Here is a 20,460-nt window from a genome sequence, read left to right as displayed (position 1 = left end):
TCTTAGATTTCAAATCCAAATGTTAAAATAATAACACAAAAATTTATCTTATGGATGGCAAAAGAAACATTTATTTTTTTTTTTACAACTGGTGTCAGAAACAAGCCACCATACAAAACAGTAAAAAAACAAACAAACAAACAAAAAAAAACCCAGCACAACTTAAAAATTCAAAGAGCTTCTTTGTTGTTTGCTGTTGTTAATATAGACTTGATGTATAGTTTGTTCGGTTTTTTACATTTAAATTACATTTTTTTTAAATATAAAACTTCATCAAACAACTATCTGATGAAGGTTTGTCGTACTGAAACTCTAAGACTTGATAAATATAATAGTAGTAAGAAAGAAAGTGAATTATATTGAATTGTTTTGTAGATACAAAACTTTAAAACGTCGCGAGGCTGAAAAAAATTACACTTTTCCAAGCGCTGAATCTTAAGAAACCAAAACAATACATTTTCAAAGGGAAGCTCAAAGATATAAGTAATTTTATCCCAGAAAAATTTCCTCACGTGGGAAATGTTATTTAATCAAAGGGGGCTGTACTTCCTCTCGACGTCATCGTGCACGTTAACGCCCATCAAAGGACGTCGCTGATTGGTCCGCTCTACACCCCCTCCCCAGCCAACCTCTCAGGCGCAAACGACGACCCTGTTATCGGTTATCGAAGGTGTGCGCCGAGAACAAGTGTGTTTAATCGTGTTGTTCTGGCGCTATTGCTTCACTGTAAAGCCTAATAGAGTGTTGTTTGCTTTCTGCGGTCACAGTTTGAGTGTGTGTTGTTTTCCCCGCCTTCAGAAAAACGGTAGGAGGGCACGAGAGGAGGAGGAGGGAAGCCAGCCGATATATTGTTTTCAGCAGGCTAGCTAACTTTAGGAGAGTTTAAAAGCTAACGGCTCGACTCGTAACTGTTTGCGGGGAAGCAGGTAACATTAACTCGGTTAAAATGGTGACTTTCTCGGCTCTGGTTAGACCTCTGGGTTCACAGATTCACCGACAGCTCGCCAGACAAGCCAGGAGTCACCGGATAACGCCTGTCAGAGGATGTAACCTGACTGCGTGCTCAAGCAAATATGTGCTGTCTCAGAGTGAGTACTTTTATTTATAAGGCATGTGTGGTAACGTTAGCTGGGCATCCTGCCTGCTAGCCGGCGGTCAGCTGCTCATTGTCACACAGATGATCTCTGCAGCACTCACAGTGTGTGTGTGTGTGTGTGTGTGTGTGTCAGCTCGGCAGTGGTCGGCTTGTTTCATTCATTGCGGCTCACACACAGCACCGTTTGTTGGTCACTTTTGTTTTCATGCCCCAGCACCGCGGGGAGCTGTGCAAACCTGGAGCTGGACTTTGATCATCCCTGGATTTCGATCAGTCGCCTCTCTGGTGACTCCGCAGTGTTCAGACTCCAGGTTTTCCAAACACCTATTGATTACCGCTGATCGGTGTGCCCAACACCGGGGTCCTTTGACGCCCTTTGGCCTATATACCTTCTACTTGTATGCACTTCATTACATACAAAAGAAATTTCGCCTTCATCGCCATTTCCACTATGCATATCCCTATTGAGAGCTCATAAAAATCTAAAAAATGTCACGTGTTACATTACAGTATGTACTTGTGCTCCTGGCAGATGTGTGACATGCAACATTCGCATGTTACACAACTAATGAGTCACCACCTTTTATTTTCATGAGACCACAGACTTTTTAAACCACCCAGGCTTGTCTGAGCAGTTTTAATAATTTCCTTAACACGCCCTGGTAATGTCAATATTGCCTTGTTTGCTGTCTCCAGCCAAGTACAAGAGTCAACATTTAAAAATGCAGTAAGCAAAAGTAATTGCTTGATTGCCTTAACATGCATATAAACTTGAATGACATCTCATTATTAATTCATAAGGTTTAATATGATGACAGCCCACCCTTGGAAGCTATAGCAGCTTAAACTCTTCTGGGTAGGCTTTCTACAACGTTTAGGAGTGTTTATTGGAATTTCTGATGTTGGCCTGATTCGCAGCCTCCACTCTATTTTCTGTTTTGTATATATTTCTCCTTTTTGTTATTTATTTCTGCTGTCTTACTTTTTATAGTTAGTAGGTGACCTGTGCTATAGTCACAAATAAAAGGTTTTCTGGGGATTTACTAAGAGAGGATATGAACATGATTTATTTTTAAATTTGTCAAAATACTTAAAAGTATTAAATATATCAAATTCACGTGACTGTACTTCTCACAGCCGTATGCCACCTTTTCTTATTTGATTGTGCAAAATTAAATTTGACATCTCAAAAATTTCTTTGAAAAAATGTATCAAAATACGAACAGGAATATGAATTATTTTGGATTAATAGATATACCTACTTTAAACCTGGGTAAGTCCGAGGCCCTCCAAGGTATGGAGGCCTATGTCCCCTCACCACACTCCCTGCCGGTGGCTGATGCCCTCAGATGTCGGTGCGTTGGTGGTTCTTGGTGTCCAGGGCTGGGTGCTCAGGTCACCTGTACCGGCTCACTCCCGGTGGCTGCTTGGCGGGGCCTGGTGCCCGTGGCTCGGTTGGGCCAGTTCGGGGGGGCCCTCAGGCCTCTGGCCCCTGGACCTGGGGCTCGGTCCCCTCTGGCGCAGCTGGCTGCTGTTATTTACTGTTAGCTAGATTATTGCGATAGTGTTGTGTTTATTATGTTGTTCTCCTTTTTGCTTGTTTTCTCTTCTGTTTTTTCTTCTCTCAACAGGTGAACCAGGTGATTTTTTTTTTTTTTTAAGTGCCCTTTCTCACTGTCCCTCTTCCCCTGTTCCCCTCTGTCTTCCTTCCTTCCTTCCTTCCCTCCTTCCTTCCTTCCTTCCTTCATTTCCCCAGTCATGTCTGTCCCGTCTATAACAACTGAAAATAAATACATAATAATAATAATGATGATAATGATAATGATAATAATAATAATAATAAAGGTCAATCAAATGGACCAATATTGCAAGGCCATGATGATCCCCCCCCCCCACACACACACACAAAAGCTGGGAAAGTATTAAAAAGTGATAGTTCTACAGCAGCCTAGTAGCTTTAAAAATAGTCAAAGGGAAAAAAATCTTAAAAGGTAAAGTTTTTACTATAATTTTGACTGAAGTCCAGCTGAAGCTCAAGGATGTATATTAAAAAATGTGCCAGGTGTGCTACACTTTTACTTATTTTGTTTGTTTTACACAATTATTTTGTGTGGTTTTTTTTTTTGTTTTGTTTTTTTTGTGGAAAGCTGTGGTTATCTGCCGAGTCTCTTGAAGTGGAGTCTTTTGTTCCTAAAATAAAAATAAATCGGTCTCAGCTCTTTCCTTATTGGAAGAAAAATAATGTTGTTGGTCAGACTTAAATGAGTAGTTGGCTGTTTGGGAGTAGAAAAACTGTCCGTTCCAGCAAAGCTTTTATGTTCAACCATTGTAATAAACTAGAGTTTATATTTAACTTTAACCAGCTTGTTGTGTCCTCCTGCGTCTGTACAAACCATTAAGAAAAGACTTTGGGTTTTTTTGAAGTGGGATTTTTTTTATTTCTTCGTTTTTGCTAGTTGCTTGGTCTTCAGTTTGATATCTGTGTACTTTTCTGTGTAAAGGCACATTCACTCTTTGTATACTCTTAACAAAAGTAGCAGGGAGGCATACTGATATCTTGCCAGCTTCAGAACAATGGTGCACTCTGTTCCCTCAGTAGTGCCTGTCGGGTAAAAATTTCACCTCAGTGGGTTCAGATGGTTTGCTCAGTCCAGACCTCAACCTTGAACATAAAGAGATTCTACCTGCAAGCCTCAGCTCAGGGCACAAAGTTTTCTCTGCAGAGGTTTGGAGTTACTTAGGTCTTTGGAGTATACAGAGAAAACAGTATTTTCTTACTGTTTTTGCTGAAACCATTCCCTCTTTCAGAACCATTATACATAGTAATCATTTAGTCGGCGAGGAGTATTTATGTAACATATTACTCAAATCATTCATTTCTAATTCTTTTTTAATTCCTTAATTGTAAGTTTAATTTGCCAGAACCTGTTAAAAACATTCAGATTATTATTCTCTATTATTTTCACGAGCTCGCTTATATCAGAGATTATTTGCTAATTAAGAAGAACGCCTCAGAGCGCACTCTTCTGTTTAGTAGCAGGAGTTACTGGAGCTCAGCTGTGATGGTCCCCCAGTGAGGTGCAATACACTAATTGGCTCAGAACATGTTATTAGGCTGGTTACTCAAGACTGTTGTGAAAGTCTTTGAAAAGGTTCAGGTCCCTGTGTCCAGGATGTGGAGCAACACTATCATATCACAGTTACCAGTCTTGCATATTGGATGGTATGACTTTTTTTTTTTTTCTGCATTTGTGAAGCTTTTATTGTGATGCATCTACAGGAAATGAAATGCGAGCTTGGCAGATTCGCTGATGTCTGCAAGGCAAGATATAAACATCTTGTTCTGTGCCAGGAAAACTCGAGCAATTGCTCGGTACCTCCACCCCGATTTAAATTAGGATAAATGATTTGTGATATGCTCCTGAAATGAGTCCCTTTTATGGATTCAAGGCCAAATAAACAATAAACTTGATAATTGCAGTGTGTGAGCTTGCATGGCTTTGGAAGCAGTTATTGTCCATGCAATAACTGAGACAGGCAGCCAACTCTCCTAAGAGGAGCCGCTGAAATCCGATGAAGATGAAGGTCATGTCCCAGTCGGACCTGTTGAGCTTGGCTCTCAGCAGAAACCTTAGGCTCCGGAGAGAATGAATGATACGGAAAACAAAAGACTGAAGTGCCTTTGTGCCCTATGAACTGCGCATGTTCTTTTTCTTGTTGATCTGGGTTCAGATAAAAGAGTGAAATAGTCTTTTAAACTGTGTGTGTGCTTTTCTTCTTCTAAGGAAAAGATTTTTTTAAATAGTTTTGGATGTATTTCAATGGCAAAGGCATAACACATAAATAGGGAGGCAGAGAAAATAAGCAGAGCTTTGAGTAATTAGAAGTCAGGTCTGTTGACAGATGTTGGACTGAGCGTGCAGTTTGACTGGCCAGAGGTCCTGGTCAGGTTCTCCTGCTGTGGAGGCGAGCTGAGGGCGTGCCAAGACATTCCGCGTGTCACTTTCTGTACAGCCGGCCCACTTCTCTCTTATTTAGTAATTTCCTTTAGGGAAAAAAAAAGTAAGTGGACTAAAAGGAAGTAAGATTGCTTACTTGCTGACTTTTCAGTCAGTTCCTTTTAAGAGCTCGGGGAAGAAGGATTGTACCTGTCTTTCTAATACTGTCACCATTTGAATCTTCTTTTTATGAAGCATTTTTAATATTTTTAAAAAAAATAATGGATTTTACAAAAATGCAGGAAGCAGCGGAGTGCAACATGAAAAGTAGGTTTAATGTTTTTTTTGGGTAATCTTTTCTGCTGTTCCCTTTGTCAAGAATTTTTAAGTCTGACTGGAAAACGATAATCTTTAATATCACTAACTTGTGTTTTGTTTTTTTTGTTTTTTACATTTTCCTCTTCCTCCTTCTTCTTCTCATCTCATCTCCTTCAGTGCATCCCATGTGGCAGGGACCCCTCGCGGTACCAGGAGGGGATCGTCAGTCTCCAATTGATATTGTCGTACGAAAGAGCATCTTTGATTCAAAGCTGAAGCCTCTGGTTACCAAATACGACCCGCATACTTGCCAACAAATCTGGAACAACGGTTACTCCTTTCTGGTCGAGTACGATGACACTACAGACAAGTCCAGTAAGTACTCTTTTGTAATCTGCATGTATATATTTAGTTAAAATACTCTGAACAGTACACATTAAGTTCTTCAGGTAATTACTCCCTAGAAACCTAGAAAGTAAGATTACAGTTTGTACCATGTAAGTTCCTCTTTTTTGCCTGCTCAGATGGCAGCAGGTCTGTAGCTTCCATTAAAATCAGAAAGAATTTAAGGGAAATCTCAGCTGTAGGAATGCATGTTTTGGTCTACACAAGGGGATTATCTTTCCTCCACTCCCCCTTAAAGAGCACTCTGTATGTAGGAAAATCCAGTAAGCAATACTGCACTTAAAGGTGCCATGTGGGCTGTCATGTGACTTGTATGTTTGTGCTGACCCTTAAAAGTGGAACGTACCCTGTCCTTAAAGTGTCATTTTGGCATAATTACTGGGGTGCGCCAAAACACTAACTTTACTACCCATTAAGGTTCTAAATATAAATCATGTTTTGGTGAAATTACAACAACACACTTTATAGGGTGTCACATGCTGCCAGTCTTTGTATTAAAAGCTTTAAAGCTTAGTCTGCGAGAACAATAACAGGTTTATAAACTTCACTTTGTGAAGAACTTTAGCCTTTATTTTTTTGACAACAGAAACCTTTATGCTGCTGTATATGGAGAAAGAGAGGCCTTATCAGTGCGCAGATAGTGTGAGGACAATAAAAAAGTTATTCTTTCATAGCCTCGTTCTCACTTTAATGTTTCCTGGATGTTTGAGGTCAGATTTACTCCCTGAACAACCTGTTCCTGAACAGTCAGTCTTTGTCTGATAATTTCCACCCTTTGAAGGAGGAAACAAGTAATTAAAAATTCCCTGAAACATGAGCTATTTCCTCTGGACGAATCCGTGTTTGATGCACTGATTTTCATGTCCTTGAACTTTCTGGTTGCAGCGCTACAAGGAGGCCCCCTGGAAGACAAATTTAGGCTTTGCCAGTTCCACTTCCACTGGGGTGAGACCAACGCCTGGGGCTCTGAGCACACTGTGGACAAGAAGCTGTTCCCCGCTGAGGTACAGCAGTGCTACCACCTCCATACACCAACACAAACACATGGAAAACATGGGGTCACATAAATGTTCACAGCCATCATTTTCACCAAGTCCCCTTCTGATGTGCACTAATTTCCACTAATGTTGTTTGAATATGTCTCTGGTCAATGTAAGAGCTCGTAACATTTATATATTACTTTAAACTGGAAAGTATGCACAGGATTAGTGTTGTGGGATTTGTAATTTATGCTGACCATATACAAGTTGCAGTTACACAACTAAGACAGGCTCACCTGGAAACTCTAAGGTTTTAATTTAAGCAGTTGAACAATAATATTTATATGCAATAATAACAATATGTCAAAATGCAGCTATTTTTATGCACAGTTCCTTATTTTCTGGGCTTTAAATTTAATAGGATAAACTCGCACAACAATAACAGAAGTGCCTATTTTTCATGGACGTCACTAAAGACTGGCTTTCCTCCTTATTGGTGTTTTGCTAACCTTCACTGTGGCTGCTTTCAGTGGTTGTTTGTGGGTCTTTGTGCTTTTAGTGATGTTCAGCTCCATCTGGTTGACATCGGGGAAGTGACTGAGCCAGTGCAGATTATTCCACTTCTTTACCATTAAAACGTCAGCCTGAAAGGCACTGTTTTAGTTCTCTCTTATTAATAGTGTGTTGTACATCTATTAGTGACCAACTGAATGGACTTCAGCATCAGTGCAGTGAATTGAGATGTTAGATGCTTTTTAATAAGATTGTTTTTTTTTTTTTACAGATTTTGGATTTACAAGATTTTATTTTATTTTATTTTTTTTAACAAAAGCCACAAAATTAGCATCACCTGAGATAAAAACACCACCAAGTACATGAGTGTGTTCATACCTGTAACAGCAGTGTTCCCCTATGCACACACTCTGTTGACGCTTAAAATGCCCTGACCTTGCAGTTGCTGGATTAATGTAGCATGCTAAGTGCAGAAGCACTGCACACTGTATGTTATTGTTTAACGAGCCGCTGAATGGAAACTCACATAGATGTTACTTAAGAAGCAGGTAATTGAGAGAGAGGGGAGGGGGAGGGTAATTCGCTGTCAGTCATTTGCAATAACTTTCTGCATCACTGGATCTTTACATAACCCCTCACTGTACCTACTATTGTATTGATGCTTGCCTCAACTCAAGTAATATTACAACCCCAATTCCAAAAAGGTTGGGATGCTCTTTAAAATGTAAAAACAGAATAGAGGGATTTTAAAATCTTATAAACCCCTACTTTATTCACAATAGAACAATATATCATGTGTTTGAACTGAGAAAATGTACAATTTTCAGATTCCTTGTTATCCACAGGTTAAAGCTCTATCGTGCAAAGAAGAAGCCATATATGAGCATGATCTGGAAATGCTTGTCTTGTTTGGAACAAATCTCATTTAAAATGGACTGAGGCAAAGAGGAAAACTGTCCTTTGATCAGACAAATCAAATTATGAAATTGTTTTTGGAAAATTTGTTTCTAAAGAGGAGAAGGACTATCCTGCCTGTTATCAGTGCTTAGTTCCAAAGCCTCCATCTCTGATGGTATGGGGGGAGTCGTAAGTTATGATGTAGATTTCCCACAGAAAAGTGGAATTGCTCATTAGGGGTACAGTTTATTTTCAGGTTGTAGGCTGCTTATTCAGTGCATTCCTCTAAGTGTAGTACACAAGAATGTTATAACTAAAGCTAAACTCCATAACACACATGTTTAATCGCTAATACAACACACACACACACACACACACACACACACACACACACACACACACACACACACACACACACAGAGAGTAACAAGCCTCCTCACAGTGGCATGTGGCCAATAAGAAAAGATGCGACTGAGATGAAGTCTCTGACATTTTTTCCCCGAGTGAAATAACAATTTTCAACTTAACCCTTGCAGGTTTTTCTTGGGTCTAAATTTACATTTATTTATTTTTTCTATTGTCATGCTCTGAGTTAGCAGTTGTCTGCACACCTGAGTCCTCTTTGCCTGACCTCTGTGGGTCTGTACCTCTGACACCTGTTAAAATGTGGACAGTGTAACAGCTCATTTAAACTTCTGCAATAAAACTTTGGGAGATTCATGCCTACGACGTAATCTACTTTTACATGTTGTCCGTTATCTTGTGCTCATGTTTCTGTGTTATGTGGTGCTACCCATGGGGGAAACAAATTTAAACCTGGGACTTCATTCCCCTCCTGGGTCCTCAGTCTTTGTTGTGCTCAGTTTATTTTATTTTTAACTTTTAGAGACGAATATATTTGTCCCACAGGTGTTTCTGCTTCATATGTTTCCTGACATCAATAGTTCCCACAACTACCTGACATTTGTTTGTCCTTATATTGAGGTGATAATTATTATGATTTTTTTTGTTGATTGAACAACTGTTAAAAACGTAACTGCAAATGCATCAGAGACACTGACAGTACTGCAGAGGCCCGTCACGATAGCTGCAGGATGTGTCGTTATATTTCCAGGGGAGGTGCGCGTTGGGTTAGGGTAGGCCACATTGCAGGTTTTCAGAGGGTTTTGTGCTTACGATGTAACTAGAACGTAGATTTAACGGAGAAGTATTAAAAAAACATATTTGTAACAATTCCAGCTGCCCATAGCTAAAACTGAGATTAGTCATGTAGGTATTTTATGCTTACTATTGTAATCTTACATGTGCCTCCTTCAGTATAAGTCAGTTTTTAGTCCTTTAGGGGTTAACAGAGAGAAGGAGTAATGGAAAAAACAACAGTGTGCTGTTGAAACAGCGCAAATATTGCCTTAGTTTGCGGTCCTTTTATATGTACTCATGTACCCTGTTTGAATTGTTTGTTCTTCAAATGTTTAAGCATTGTGCAAAACTCGTTACACTGTTTAAGGCATACAGCTGTTGTTCTTTCATCCAGCTGTGTTTCTCTAATTCTTTTTATATCACTAAAGTCAGACTCAAACATGAAGTTTGTGTTTGTCTGTCAGCAGCTGAGTTTACAGACTCGTACATTTTTCCTGTGTATAGGACATCTATTTTCATGTAGTTCCATTACATTCAAGCACGCTTATGTAAGAAGCTCCAGTGTGTGTGTGTGTGTGTGTGTGTGTGTGTGTGTGTGTGTGTGTGTGTGTTGGGAATATGTATACGTCACAGGTGTGTGTGTGTGTGTGTGTGTGTGTGTGTGTGTGTGTGTGTGTGTGTGTGTGTGTATCAAGTTGCAGTTATGAGCCACAGCTTCATGGGATCTTTTGTGTCATATTTTAATACAATTAATAAAGCTGTACATTTTGCACTAGGTCAAATGAAAATATAAGAAGGCAGGAAGGATTTAACAGGAAAACAGACAAAGAGATTATAGTTGTTACAGTTTGGGTCACATACAGACAAACTCATGATGTCTTTGCTTTGTGTGCCGCTTTAGCTCCACTTGGTCCACTGGAACTCTGACAAGTACAGTCTGTTTGAGGAGGCAGTGATGGAGGATAACGGGCTGGCGGTCATCGGAGTTTTTCTGAAGGTACATCACATACTGTCTTTCAAATCCTTAAACTAATTACCAAAATGTTTTAGTCTACTTTTGATTTGTGTTCAGCAGTGTGTTTATGTGAGAGAATGGTAACAGCCGTCCAGCTGATTTGTGCTGTGACGATAATCCAGATTAAGGTCTAATCTTTGCATAGGTGGGAAAGAGACACGAGGGGCTGCAGAAACTGGTGGACGCTCTGCCTGCAATCAGACACAAGGTTAGTCACACACACACATGTGCGTATACCTGTTGTGTTTTTTCTCTGCTTTAATGAGAAAGTGTATTTACCTTTGACAAAGAGCATCACAGACCAACAATTCTGTAGCTGTCAGTTTATAGGGAGGTGGTGCCCTCTAGTGGTTCAGGCTTCATTCACACGGAGAATTTCAATTTTTTTTTTCACCAAGTCAAACCGAATCAGTAGCTGTGTATTCACTGCATCTAAGGACCTGAAGATGAGGTAAATTGCACTAGCTGTGCATTAATAAATGTAGTGTATGTAAGCAACTCGCTATATGAAAAGAACGCATGCAGGAATCAACAGGGAGGAAACACAAGAGCTTAGTGCTTTTAACCTTGGATTGATTATTGATGCAGAAATTATTGATTATTAGTGAGATGCTTTTTCTGGTCTGCTTTTTTTCCATGAACAACATTCTAGTTCAGAGAGTGGGGCAGAAAATTACAAACCCTCAATAAGCTACAGTTCTGTGGTTGGAAAGCTGTAGAGGATGGCATGTGAAAGTGGGAGGTTGCATCAGCACTCTGTACTCTGTTAACTTAGAACAGGAAACCAAGACTACATTGGGCACACATTTGCCACACCTAGACAGTTTTCATTTTGAAAGGAGGACATACTGTCCTGACAGATCATGATTTCTGCTCCCACATCAGATTGTCAGAATTTGGTGATAATGAGACAAATCCGTGGGCCACAATGCGTGTTAACAGTTCAAGCTGCTCATGGTGGTGGTGTGATATAGTGTTTCCCTTGATTTTAACGTGTTAATCTGTCATTATAGATCTGTCCTGAGATGTGATTATATTTTCACAGTTGTGTTTGTAGTTTTTGAAGGTGACTCATTGGAGATTGTATTTTCCTCTTGTTTTGTATCGCTGCTACTTCACAGCCTATCACTAATAAGGTCTGATATCAATGTTTGTTCAACAATATAATAAGAAGTGTTTGCTAGATAACAGATGTTGTGTAACACATATTAAACAAATTTTAAAGTGGATAATGGATAGCTTGATGGTTGCAGTGTTAAGATAAGTGGAGGTACTTATTAGATATTTTGACTTATCAGTCTGTCAGTGAACTGATCCCAGCTGTCACAGGGTTAGAGAACAGGGTACACGCCAGAAAGATATCAGTCTGTCACAGAGTTAAGACGGAGAGACAGACAACATTTCACACACACATTCACATGTATGACCAATTTAGAATCATCACTTATCTGACTGTGAAATGAAGCTGGAGTAAAGAAAAGCATATTTGTATTATAATCAGTGTTCAAGGTTCAAGGTTCAAGGTTCTTTATTTGTCACATGCATAGTTATACAAGTATAACACACAGTGAAATGTATCCTGACACGATCCTCGACATGTGCAAAAAGGGGGGGGGTAGAGGAATAACATTATAAATATATATATAGTATATAATGTGTAACAATTTTAAATATTTTACAATTTTCCACAGATCTGCTGTTGTGTATTTTTTGTCATATACGTGTACTGTTACACTTGCGGATGCTCATATCAACATGGCTTTGAGTGGAAGCTGTGAATCTGAGATGTACCCAGAAAAATGTTGACTCACAGGGACAGGAGCTAAAACGGCTTGTTTCAGGCAGAACTAAAGATCAATTTGAAGTGTGAATCATGCAAAGCTACTCCAGTAGAGTCCACAAGCTTTAACTGAATATTTGTTTCTTTGGTCTTCTGCAGGACAGTGTAGTAGAGTTTAACCGGTTCGACCCTGGCTGTCTGTTACCCACCAACACAGATGACTACTGGACGTACCATGGCTCTCTGACCACGCCTCCTCTGACAGAGTCTGTTACCTGGATCATTATGAAACAGCACATAGAAGTCAGCCATGACCAGGTGAGTACGATGTTTTTAAGAGTTAGACCACAAAAAAGTAAAGAATGTTATTAAAGCTAGACTTTTTAACAGTGGGTCGATTTTTCATGTGCAGTGTGATTGTTGGTGTCTGTTTCCTTTTTTCAATCCTTCTTCCTCTGTTAAAATCCTAAGATGTTAAAAGGTTTAACATGTTAGGATGTGGTCCATCCTAAGACCAAATACAGACAAATAAGTGCAGAAACGTAAATGAACACTGTATTAAAACATGTTTGAGTGGGTGGGGATAAAAATAGAGGATAAGCACTGTTCCAAATGTGTGGAACTGGTTGCTAACTAGCTAGCCATGACTACTATTAACCCTTTTCCACTAGTACCGACTCAGCCAACTCAACATGGCTCAGTTTGGGATGTTTGGCATTACAATAGAGTATGACCTAATGTGCCTGAGGTTGTTATAACAACCTTGTGGGCAAAAGACCTGTGAAGTCATTTGTATGCGACACTAACACCACAACAGTGGAGGACGTTGAGGCAATGGCATACCTGCTACCAAAGTAGTGTTTTTTGTGTAGCTGTTTCCCTCGTTGCCAGGTTAAAAAAAAAAAAAAGAAAAAAAAAGGCGTTTTTGATTTTTGTGAGTGAGATGCTGTAATGATTCATGATGCCACTGACTAGCCAATCGGTGGCATGCAGTCTCTTGACGTCACATTTTCGGATCACCTCAGATCGATTGGAATCCCAGCTGAGCAGGTACTAAAAAAAGTACGTACCACCTAATGGGAAACCCTGAAAACTAAGATAAGTCAAGCTGACCCGAGCAAGTACTAGTGGAGAATGGCTATATGAGAGTTAATGCTCACCCATGGTGGGCACGAATCACTGGTGCAACTTTAAGTTGAGTTGCACACCAACCTCTGGAGATGTGCTGTTGTGTTTTGGCAACAACTGTTCTTTCAAGGTAACTTTCAGTAGTAGTTTCCAATGACAGTTGAGGTTTATGTGAAGGTGTGTTTATTTGCATCCACACCCATAAAAACCAGCACAGCAACATTTCAGCATCAGGATTTGCAGTTTGTTGAAATTGCCCAGAAGCTAAAGTGATTATCCTTTGAAGAAGTTTGATATAAATCTCTGCTGTCTACCTCTGACTCTCTCGCCCTATAGTTGGCTGTCTTCCGGAGCCTTCTTTTCACCTCAGCCGAGGAAGATATGCAGAAGAGCATGGTGAACAACTTCCGTGTGCAGCAGCCTCTCCGGGGACGCGCCGTCCGCTCCTCCTTCAGTCCCTTCCTGAAGGAGGCGCCATCCGCTGAAGGCGACAAGCACAACCACTGATGCTGCTAGACCCTTTCGTCTTCTCTTAGAGTAACTCACACAGTGACCACTGTCCACACTTCTGTTGTTTTCCTTTCTTCATGCTGTCAGAACATGTTGTTGCTCATCAACATCTGATGCTGGAAGCAGGTTTTTAGAGTGTAGCACAACGTGTGTGGGGCTGGGGGGGTGGGGGTGGGTAGGCACCTGTTTCTGATTGGTTGCGGTTTTTATTTTCTTTTACAATTTGGTTTGACTGTTGCAGACCAAAAGCCAATAAGGGATGCTTGCTGTGGGGAAAAAATAATGTTAATAAGAATGGTATTTATTCTGTATTTACAGTCTTTTCAGTTACTGTATGTAAAGTTTGTAGCTACAGCTGTGTGTAGGGAGTCACACCGAGCTGCAGGTACAAACTTCATGGTCACAGCTACAGCAGAGAGTGCTCTGATCTCCTTGCTGTGATGTTTTTATCCTTATAAGGAGGCAGGAGCTGCTGTAAGTTTACAACACAATGCCCTGGAGATTTTACCAAACCGTCAGGGGGAATGTGCCTGCCCAGTAAAATACTCAACATATCTAAAATCATCAATGTTTTACCACTTAGAGAGTTTATTCTTAAAGTTGTAGGATTTACTGTTTTGTGTTTTTGTTTTTAGTTTTTTTCCATCTACACATTTTAAACCTTTAGTGTCGTCTCCTGATACAAAGAGATACTTGTATATTATACTTTATACATCTTTGTTTGATTCGGACATCCTATAATTTAAAGAGTCTTAAAAGTGACTCTAAGCTTTGGTTCTTCTGCACAGAACCTGTGTTGCTGATACGCACAATCATGCCTGGTTACTATAGCACATACATACATCCTGACTGACCCAGAGTGCGTGTACCTGTGTCACATTGGTGCACCCAGTTCTCTTCCTTTACTCTGGCTTACAGTGATCTCCATTAGACACTATAACCACCGTGCCTTTAAATGTTCTCTGCGTGGCTCACTGCTTTTGGCAGCTTCACCCTTACCCCTCACAGGATGGAAAGTATCTCATCCCCCCAGCTATAGCTCGGGTACAGTGTTTGGTGGTCACTCTCAGAAATGGTGGGGGCTCAGCTGATATTTACTGTGATGCTCCCCTCTTATCTCCCAGACAGGTGTACTATGAAACAAGGAGTTAGTTTTCAGTGTTACAAAGGAAGCTCTCTTTGCTCTCTATACCTGCTTATGGCGAACTCATAACCTGGTCTGCAGCAGAGTCAGTTGTCAGCTCAGCTAATTTTGCCTTGGCCAAAAACTAAACTGATTTCCACTGATCTCTCTTTCATTACACTATGTGGCAGCATCAGACCTGCACGCACATGTAAAAGCTTTAAAGTTGCAGCTGTCATGGTAACCTAAATATGTATTTGCATATAAAATCCCAGAATTAAAGGTTTTCTTCAGCATTGAGCTTATGACTTATTGGCAACATCACTGTTTGTTTTATTGACCTCTGAATAAAGCAGGCCAGCAGGCTGGGTTAACCAGAGTTTGAGGCTTTGTTGAGCCAGCTAACACAAAGAAAGCCTGACTATGTTGAACTTGCTTCATAGTACACCTGTCTGGTAATCTGAATGAATCGAGTTGTAATTGGGAGGAAGCTGCTGTCTTTATTAGTCTCTGTGGTGCAGTTGTTGTGTTTTAACAGAAGATTAATCGCACTAATGTGACAGAACAAATCAGTCTGCTGTTTTTGGATTGGAAGGGGTTTTAAGTTACAGTTATATTTAGCATAAAATGTAATGTAGAATGCCCGATCTACATTATCATTATTATTATTATTATTATTATTGTTATTGATATTTTAAAGCTAAAGACCTTTTGCAGGATGTACTTGGGCAGGTCACAGGAGGATAAATTACCTCTAATGTTGCAGCATGTTTTTATTTTTATATACCAGGATTCCACTATTTGAGTTTTACCTGTAACCTATCCAGAGGGGACCTATTATGCAAAAATATCTGCCATTTAGAGCAGCGATAAACCTGTTTTTTGTCTCCCAGTGCACCATTTAAAACTGAATATGAGGATTCATGATTTTAGCATAATTATATGACAGAATATGAGCAAAAGCATAGCAGTTTCCCTTTAAAGATGTAAACTAGAATAAATTGAAATGATATGCAGATCCAGTGTAGGGACACAAAGGTTTGGAAATCGGGAACGATTTTAATGCAATATTACATCATCTAGAAAGGTTTGGCAGTTGTCATGCTTTGGCTCATGTCCAGCAGCTGCAGTGCATGAAATTGGACTGTGCAGCAATGTTAGAAAGCTAAAAGGAAGTTTGAGGTAAAGTTGAGAGAGGAGGGTACTGATGGAACGATAGAAGGAGACACGCATGCAGAGACTTGTCTGGCTCTGAGATTGGTCTTATTTTAGGACTGCAAACACTGCCCTGCAAACTGGAACATCGCACCATATCTGGCCACTTCTAACGTCATCTGTGTGCAAAGGTTTTCTCCAATGGCATACAGTTGCACTGAAGTGGGGTGAGAGGTCATGGTTGTCTTAATGATCCCTCTGTAACAATGCAACTATCCAAACTTGCCCTCCTCCTGGCACCGAGGTTCACGTGAGGCTTTAACGCCCCGCTCCATCTCCCCAGCGGTCCTCTGTTGGCCCCCCAGTCGAGGCAGAGCACGAAGCTGCACAGCGACTGGACTTCAGTGGACGTGTATTGAAAAGATACGATGTGCACTGGGTGATGTTAATTGTTGTGACGGCTGCAGACTGGCTAGATAAACAGTGAGGGGCCCGCAGAAGACAGAAAAGATTTTAGCGTGAAGTTGAAGTGGAATTTGATGAGGTGGTGTGCTTGGAGTTTTTTCTTCTTCTTTGTTCAGTGTATTGTACTAACATGGGAGACAAGGGACCCAGTGCTGCCTTCATCGTGTACAGCTGTATTTTATTGATGTATTTGAATTGTGCACCATCATCTGCCTTGGTTTTTCATGGCTTTTTACTCATGTTGTTACTTTCTTATGCCTTTTTTAAAAAATTGCAATTGCAATATTAACATATTACAATGCACATGCTCAGTCAGTGCAGACTGATTATTTAAATGGATTGTTCTATCAAAGTTTGAGGCACTAGAAATCTGTTTTTGGTGCTTTTCTTGATTGACTGCTAAAAATTTTATGTATTTTTGCATCAGTTAAATCTAATAGAATATAAAGTCTTCCTCTTTTTGTGTTTTTATCCATATCATTGCCTGCTTTTCTAATCATAGAGATACTACAGGTCCCGCTGTACAAAAATATTTTGCACCTTTACTTCATCTTTCCTAGTCTTCTGTAGCTCACTGTGATGTTTTAGCAGGTGTCTGATGTGTACACTGTATGCAGTGCATATTTTAGCTGTTTATTTGTTGAGTGTGTAGCCCACATTCCTGCCCTGCGGGGCCCTGCTAGGCCATCCAGCAGTGCATGTTGGAAGACCCTCCTGATCCTCAGGTGGCAACATGGGCATGGAAACATGATTGTAGATAGACTGATGTTAATAAATGAGGTAAAATAATAAAGTATCGTGTGATGTAAAAATGCTTCCTGTGCTACCTTTGTATTATTATTATTTTTTTAAATTTTATTTTATGATTTCAATTATTTTTCTTTAAGTCAGCTGCATACTAAACAGCCTGTCAAAGTCACAGGACGTTCACAAGCAGCAATCTCCCGTGCAGTATAAATGAAATTCAGCTGAATTGCAAAAGTTCAAAAAGTGCAGTTCCTCCAATAGCCACTTGAGAATGACTCCATAAATGAGTCGCTTCCAACAAAACAAACTTCAGCACTGATACGGGCATGTTTACAGCATGATCCAAACAATAAATAAATAAATAACTGCACAAGGTTTGGGCCTTTTTTTTTTTTAAATTTTAATAAACTACTTTAATTTTTTGAGACTTAGAATTAGGAGCACGGTTGCTTTAGTTGACAAGTAGCTGTAGCTGGAAACTCTGCTAGACCCCATCGCTCATCCACACAGTGTTTGTAGTGTTGGTTCTAATTTTTAATGGCTATATCTGACAAGTGAAGTTTGGGGTCCAGTTTCGATTTTATTGGTCCAATATGCAACACTAACTACCAGATATTTGGCTCACTGTTGAAATTCTAAAGCTTATGGATGATGTAGTGGTTAACAGACTTGTTGTCACAGCTAATTAGTGTCTTAAGGTAAAACCCTAATAGAAAAAAAACTAAGAATAAAAATGAAGAACCATGAAAATCACCTATTGAAACAGCAATGAAACAAGATTGACAAGAATGAGACCAAATAAACTCACAAAAACACAAAGACTTTGATCTGATTCTTATATGTATTTCACAACTTGTCAACTGATCAAAACCAAAAGGAGAAAAGTGATTTCATTCAGTGCATTAGCAAGAAACGTCTCTGGAAACTGGAGACTCTGCTTTGTATTTAAGGCCCCAGTCTTTTCAGCAAACTTAAACAACCCCCATTGTTCTTTAAAAACACACCTCTTTCCTAAAACGCTGATGAACCAGGGCAGAAACGTGTTTGAGAAATGAAAACCACTTCCAACTGCCTCAAGCTGCCTTTGAAACCCTCCTGACACAGAGAGGGGATGTTTGCTGGCCCCCACCCAGCCGCCTGGGGTCCTGAGGATGGATTGTTTATCCTCTTTTCTACACGGCTACCGTGGGAGGGTGTGATCAGCTTCTCCACCTGAGTTGAGTCTAAGGGGAGGCGATTGAAGGCGACCTCTGGGGGTGTTTATTGTGTTTACTGGGTCTGCAGGCTTCCCACGATTGTATGAATGTGGACAGACTGACTGGACACCCCTCTGCTTTGAACTGTACAATATGTATGCGTGTGTTTGTGTGTGTGTACTATAAGCATGCACGTGTCTTTGAAGTGGATGAATGACCAAAAGATTTCAAACCTGCTCAATGAATGTGCATACTTCACAAGCATATACAACAACGATTATATACAGGATATATATATGGGTGTGTAGAGGAGAACAGGGCATGCTGAACTGACAATATCAGAAAACTCGGACAGAACCAGCTTCCACAATTTTGCATTTGTAGTCCAGTTTGACACGATGTGACGACAAGGTAGGTTTGAATCTCTCGTAGTGGGGTGTACATTCAAAGTTGTGGTTAGTTCTGTGTTTTTTGGGATGCTCTAATGAAAGAAATGCCCCAAATCAAGACAAGGAAGAAGCATTAAACAGGTGAGAAGCTGTCTTAAAATATTCATCTATTTGTCAACTTTTAAAATGCCTCTTTTGCCGTCCACACTAAGATAGTTTTAAATGAAACTTGTAACAAAGGCAGGTTTGGTTTGCACCATAGTGACTTGCTTAATGGCCGTCAGAGAAGATGGGAGATGAAACAAAGACGAGACCTCGTCTTCCTGTCGCTCTTCTGTTCTCTGCTCGAGGGGAATTGTTTTAGGTCAACAAGCCACAATCCCACTTCTCCGTAAAGGTACAGATATAAACAGGAACCTGCATCCAGAGCCCCTTTCTTCCTGAACTCCAGGCCAGCTGCTCTTCCTCCTCATCTTCCTCCTGCTTTACTCTTCTGTGTCCTCCTCAGCCTCTCTGATGTGCCTGTTTGGTTTTTCAGATATTTGAGACAAAGGGCTTCAGTCAGTGGGATTCCTGTTTGGTTTTGAATGCGGTCTAAACTGGTTTATTGGGTATTGGTACTTTATGTTATGTCACATAGAAACTGCACTGAATCTGCAATTCCGGACAAAAAGATAACATTTTTAAGATTTCTGTTTTATCTATATAGCGCCAAATCACAACAAGAGTCGATTAAGGCGCTTTATATTTAAGGTAAACCCCTTATAATAATAGAGGAAAAACCCCAACAATCAAACAAGCCCCTTTGAACTTCAGGGTGGTGACCACGAAAATAAAAAACGCCCTTTTAACAGGAAGAAGCTTTCAGCAGAACCAGGCTCAGGGAGGGTCAGTCATCTGCTACGACAGGTTGGTTTTTTAAAAGTGCAATAATTTTACTATATGTAACTAAGTAAGCAACATTTTCACCTCAAAGTACACAGGGGTGGTTTTTGGTTGCTTATAACTTATTTAGTACTTTAACTCGCAAGCTAAAATTCTCTTGCCTTAATGTTTTGCAAAGTTGCGCATCCAAAATCAACTGTACACCATCTCCACATGTCAAAATGTATATCCAAAATTTTCTCTGTTTGTGATAATACAGCAATTAATTGTAATAAATCTGGAAAATTGCAAATCTTTTGTTGTCCACATACACAGAAATTTAAACTCCTTAAGTGAAGCCAAAACTCACAGTTTTGAAAATAAAAACAACGTAGTTACTGCATGATGATAATTTAACAACATGTGCTCAATATGTAGACAATTTTGCTTTTATGTAGGAACACAACCACAATATAGCGAGGTGGCAATCAGCTGAGTCAAATCCCCCATTGCACAAAGCAGATGAGTTGGACTCATTAGCGCAGACTGACTCGGGTTGATTGCACCATGCTGGCAGTTATTTGCAAACCATTGCCAGTCTGTCTGAGTCAGTCAAGGATTGTCTTGATACAGGTTACCACCCATCAGGTGCCCTGTGCAGTCAACTTGAGCTTAAAGTGGTTGACCAGAGGTTGAGGGTGTTGCAAGATGAACCTCTGGACAACAGCTGGTTGCTGCAACTAATTGCAAACGGACACAAAAATATTAATTAATTAAATCACCAGGCAACCACAGATTTTT

The 20,460-nt window shown here is 40.1% G+C and overlaps 1 protein-coding gene across 2 annotated transcripts; it reads left to right on the top strand.

The window, feature by feature from the left end:
• The first annotated feature begins 609 nt into the window (after nt 1-609).
• ca5a (carbonic anhydrase Va) lies at nt 610-17,277 on the top strand. 2 transcript variants are annotated; one of them, XM_031734214.2, is made up of 7 exons: nt 610-1,088; nt 5,530-5,727; nt 6,643-6,761; nt 10,189-10,284; nt 10,448-10,510; nt 12,242-12,400; nt 13,547-17,277. In XM_031734214.2, the coding sequence occupies exons 1-7, from the start codon at nt 947-949 to the stop codon at nt 13,715-13,717; spliced, it is 948 nt and encodes a 315-aa protein (XP_031590074.1). In that variant the 5' UTR covers nt 610-946; the 3' UTR covers nt 13,718-17,277. The 2 variants fall into 2 exon arrangements, with proteins under 2 accessions (XP_031590074.1, XP_031590075.1); XM_031734215.2 differs by lacking the exon at nt 610-1,088 and adding an exon at nt 5,134-5,361.
• Nucleotides 17,278-20,460: the final 3,183 nt, after the last annotated feature.

This window comes from Oreochromis aureus, linkage group 7 (genome assembly GCF_013358895.1).
Source record: "Oreochromis aureus strain Israel breed Guangdong linkage group 7, ZZ_aureus, whole genome shotgun sequence".
Classification (NCBI taxonomy): domain Eukaryota; kingdom Metazoa; phylum Chordata; class Actinopteri; order Cichliformes; family Cichlidae; genus Oreochromis; species Oreochromis aureus.
The sequence above is the reverse complement of the archived record's forward strand: the minus strand, read 5'-3'. Positions and strand labels throughout refer to the sequence as shown.

Excerpts from the sequence above, each read along its gene's own strand:
- ca5a (XM_031734214.2), top strand. The coding sequence starts at position 947 with ATGGTGACTTTCTCGGCTCTGGTTAGACCTCTGGGTTCACAGATTCAC. Across the intron at positions 5,728-6,642 it reads TGACACTACAGACAAGTCCA|CGCTACAAGGAGGCCCCCTG; the intron begins GTAAGTACTCTT and ends TTCTGGTTGCAG. Across the intron at positions 10,285-10,447 it reads TCATCGGAGTTTTTCTGAAG|GTGGGAAAGAGACACGAGGG; the intron begins GTACATCACATA and ends ATCTTTGCATAG.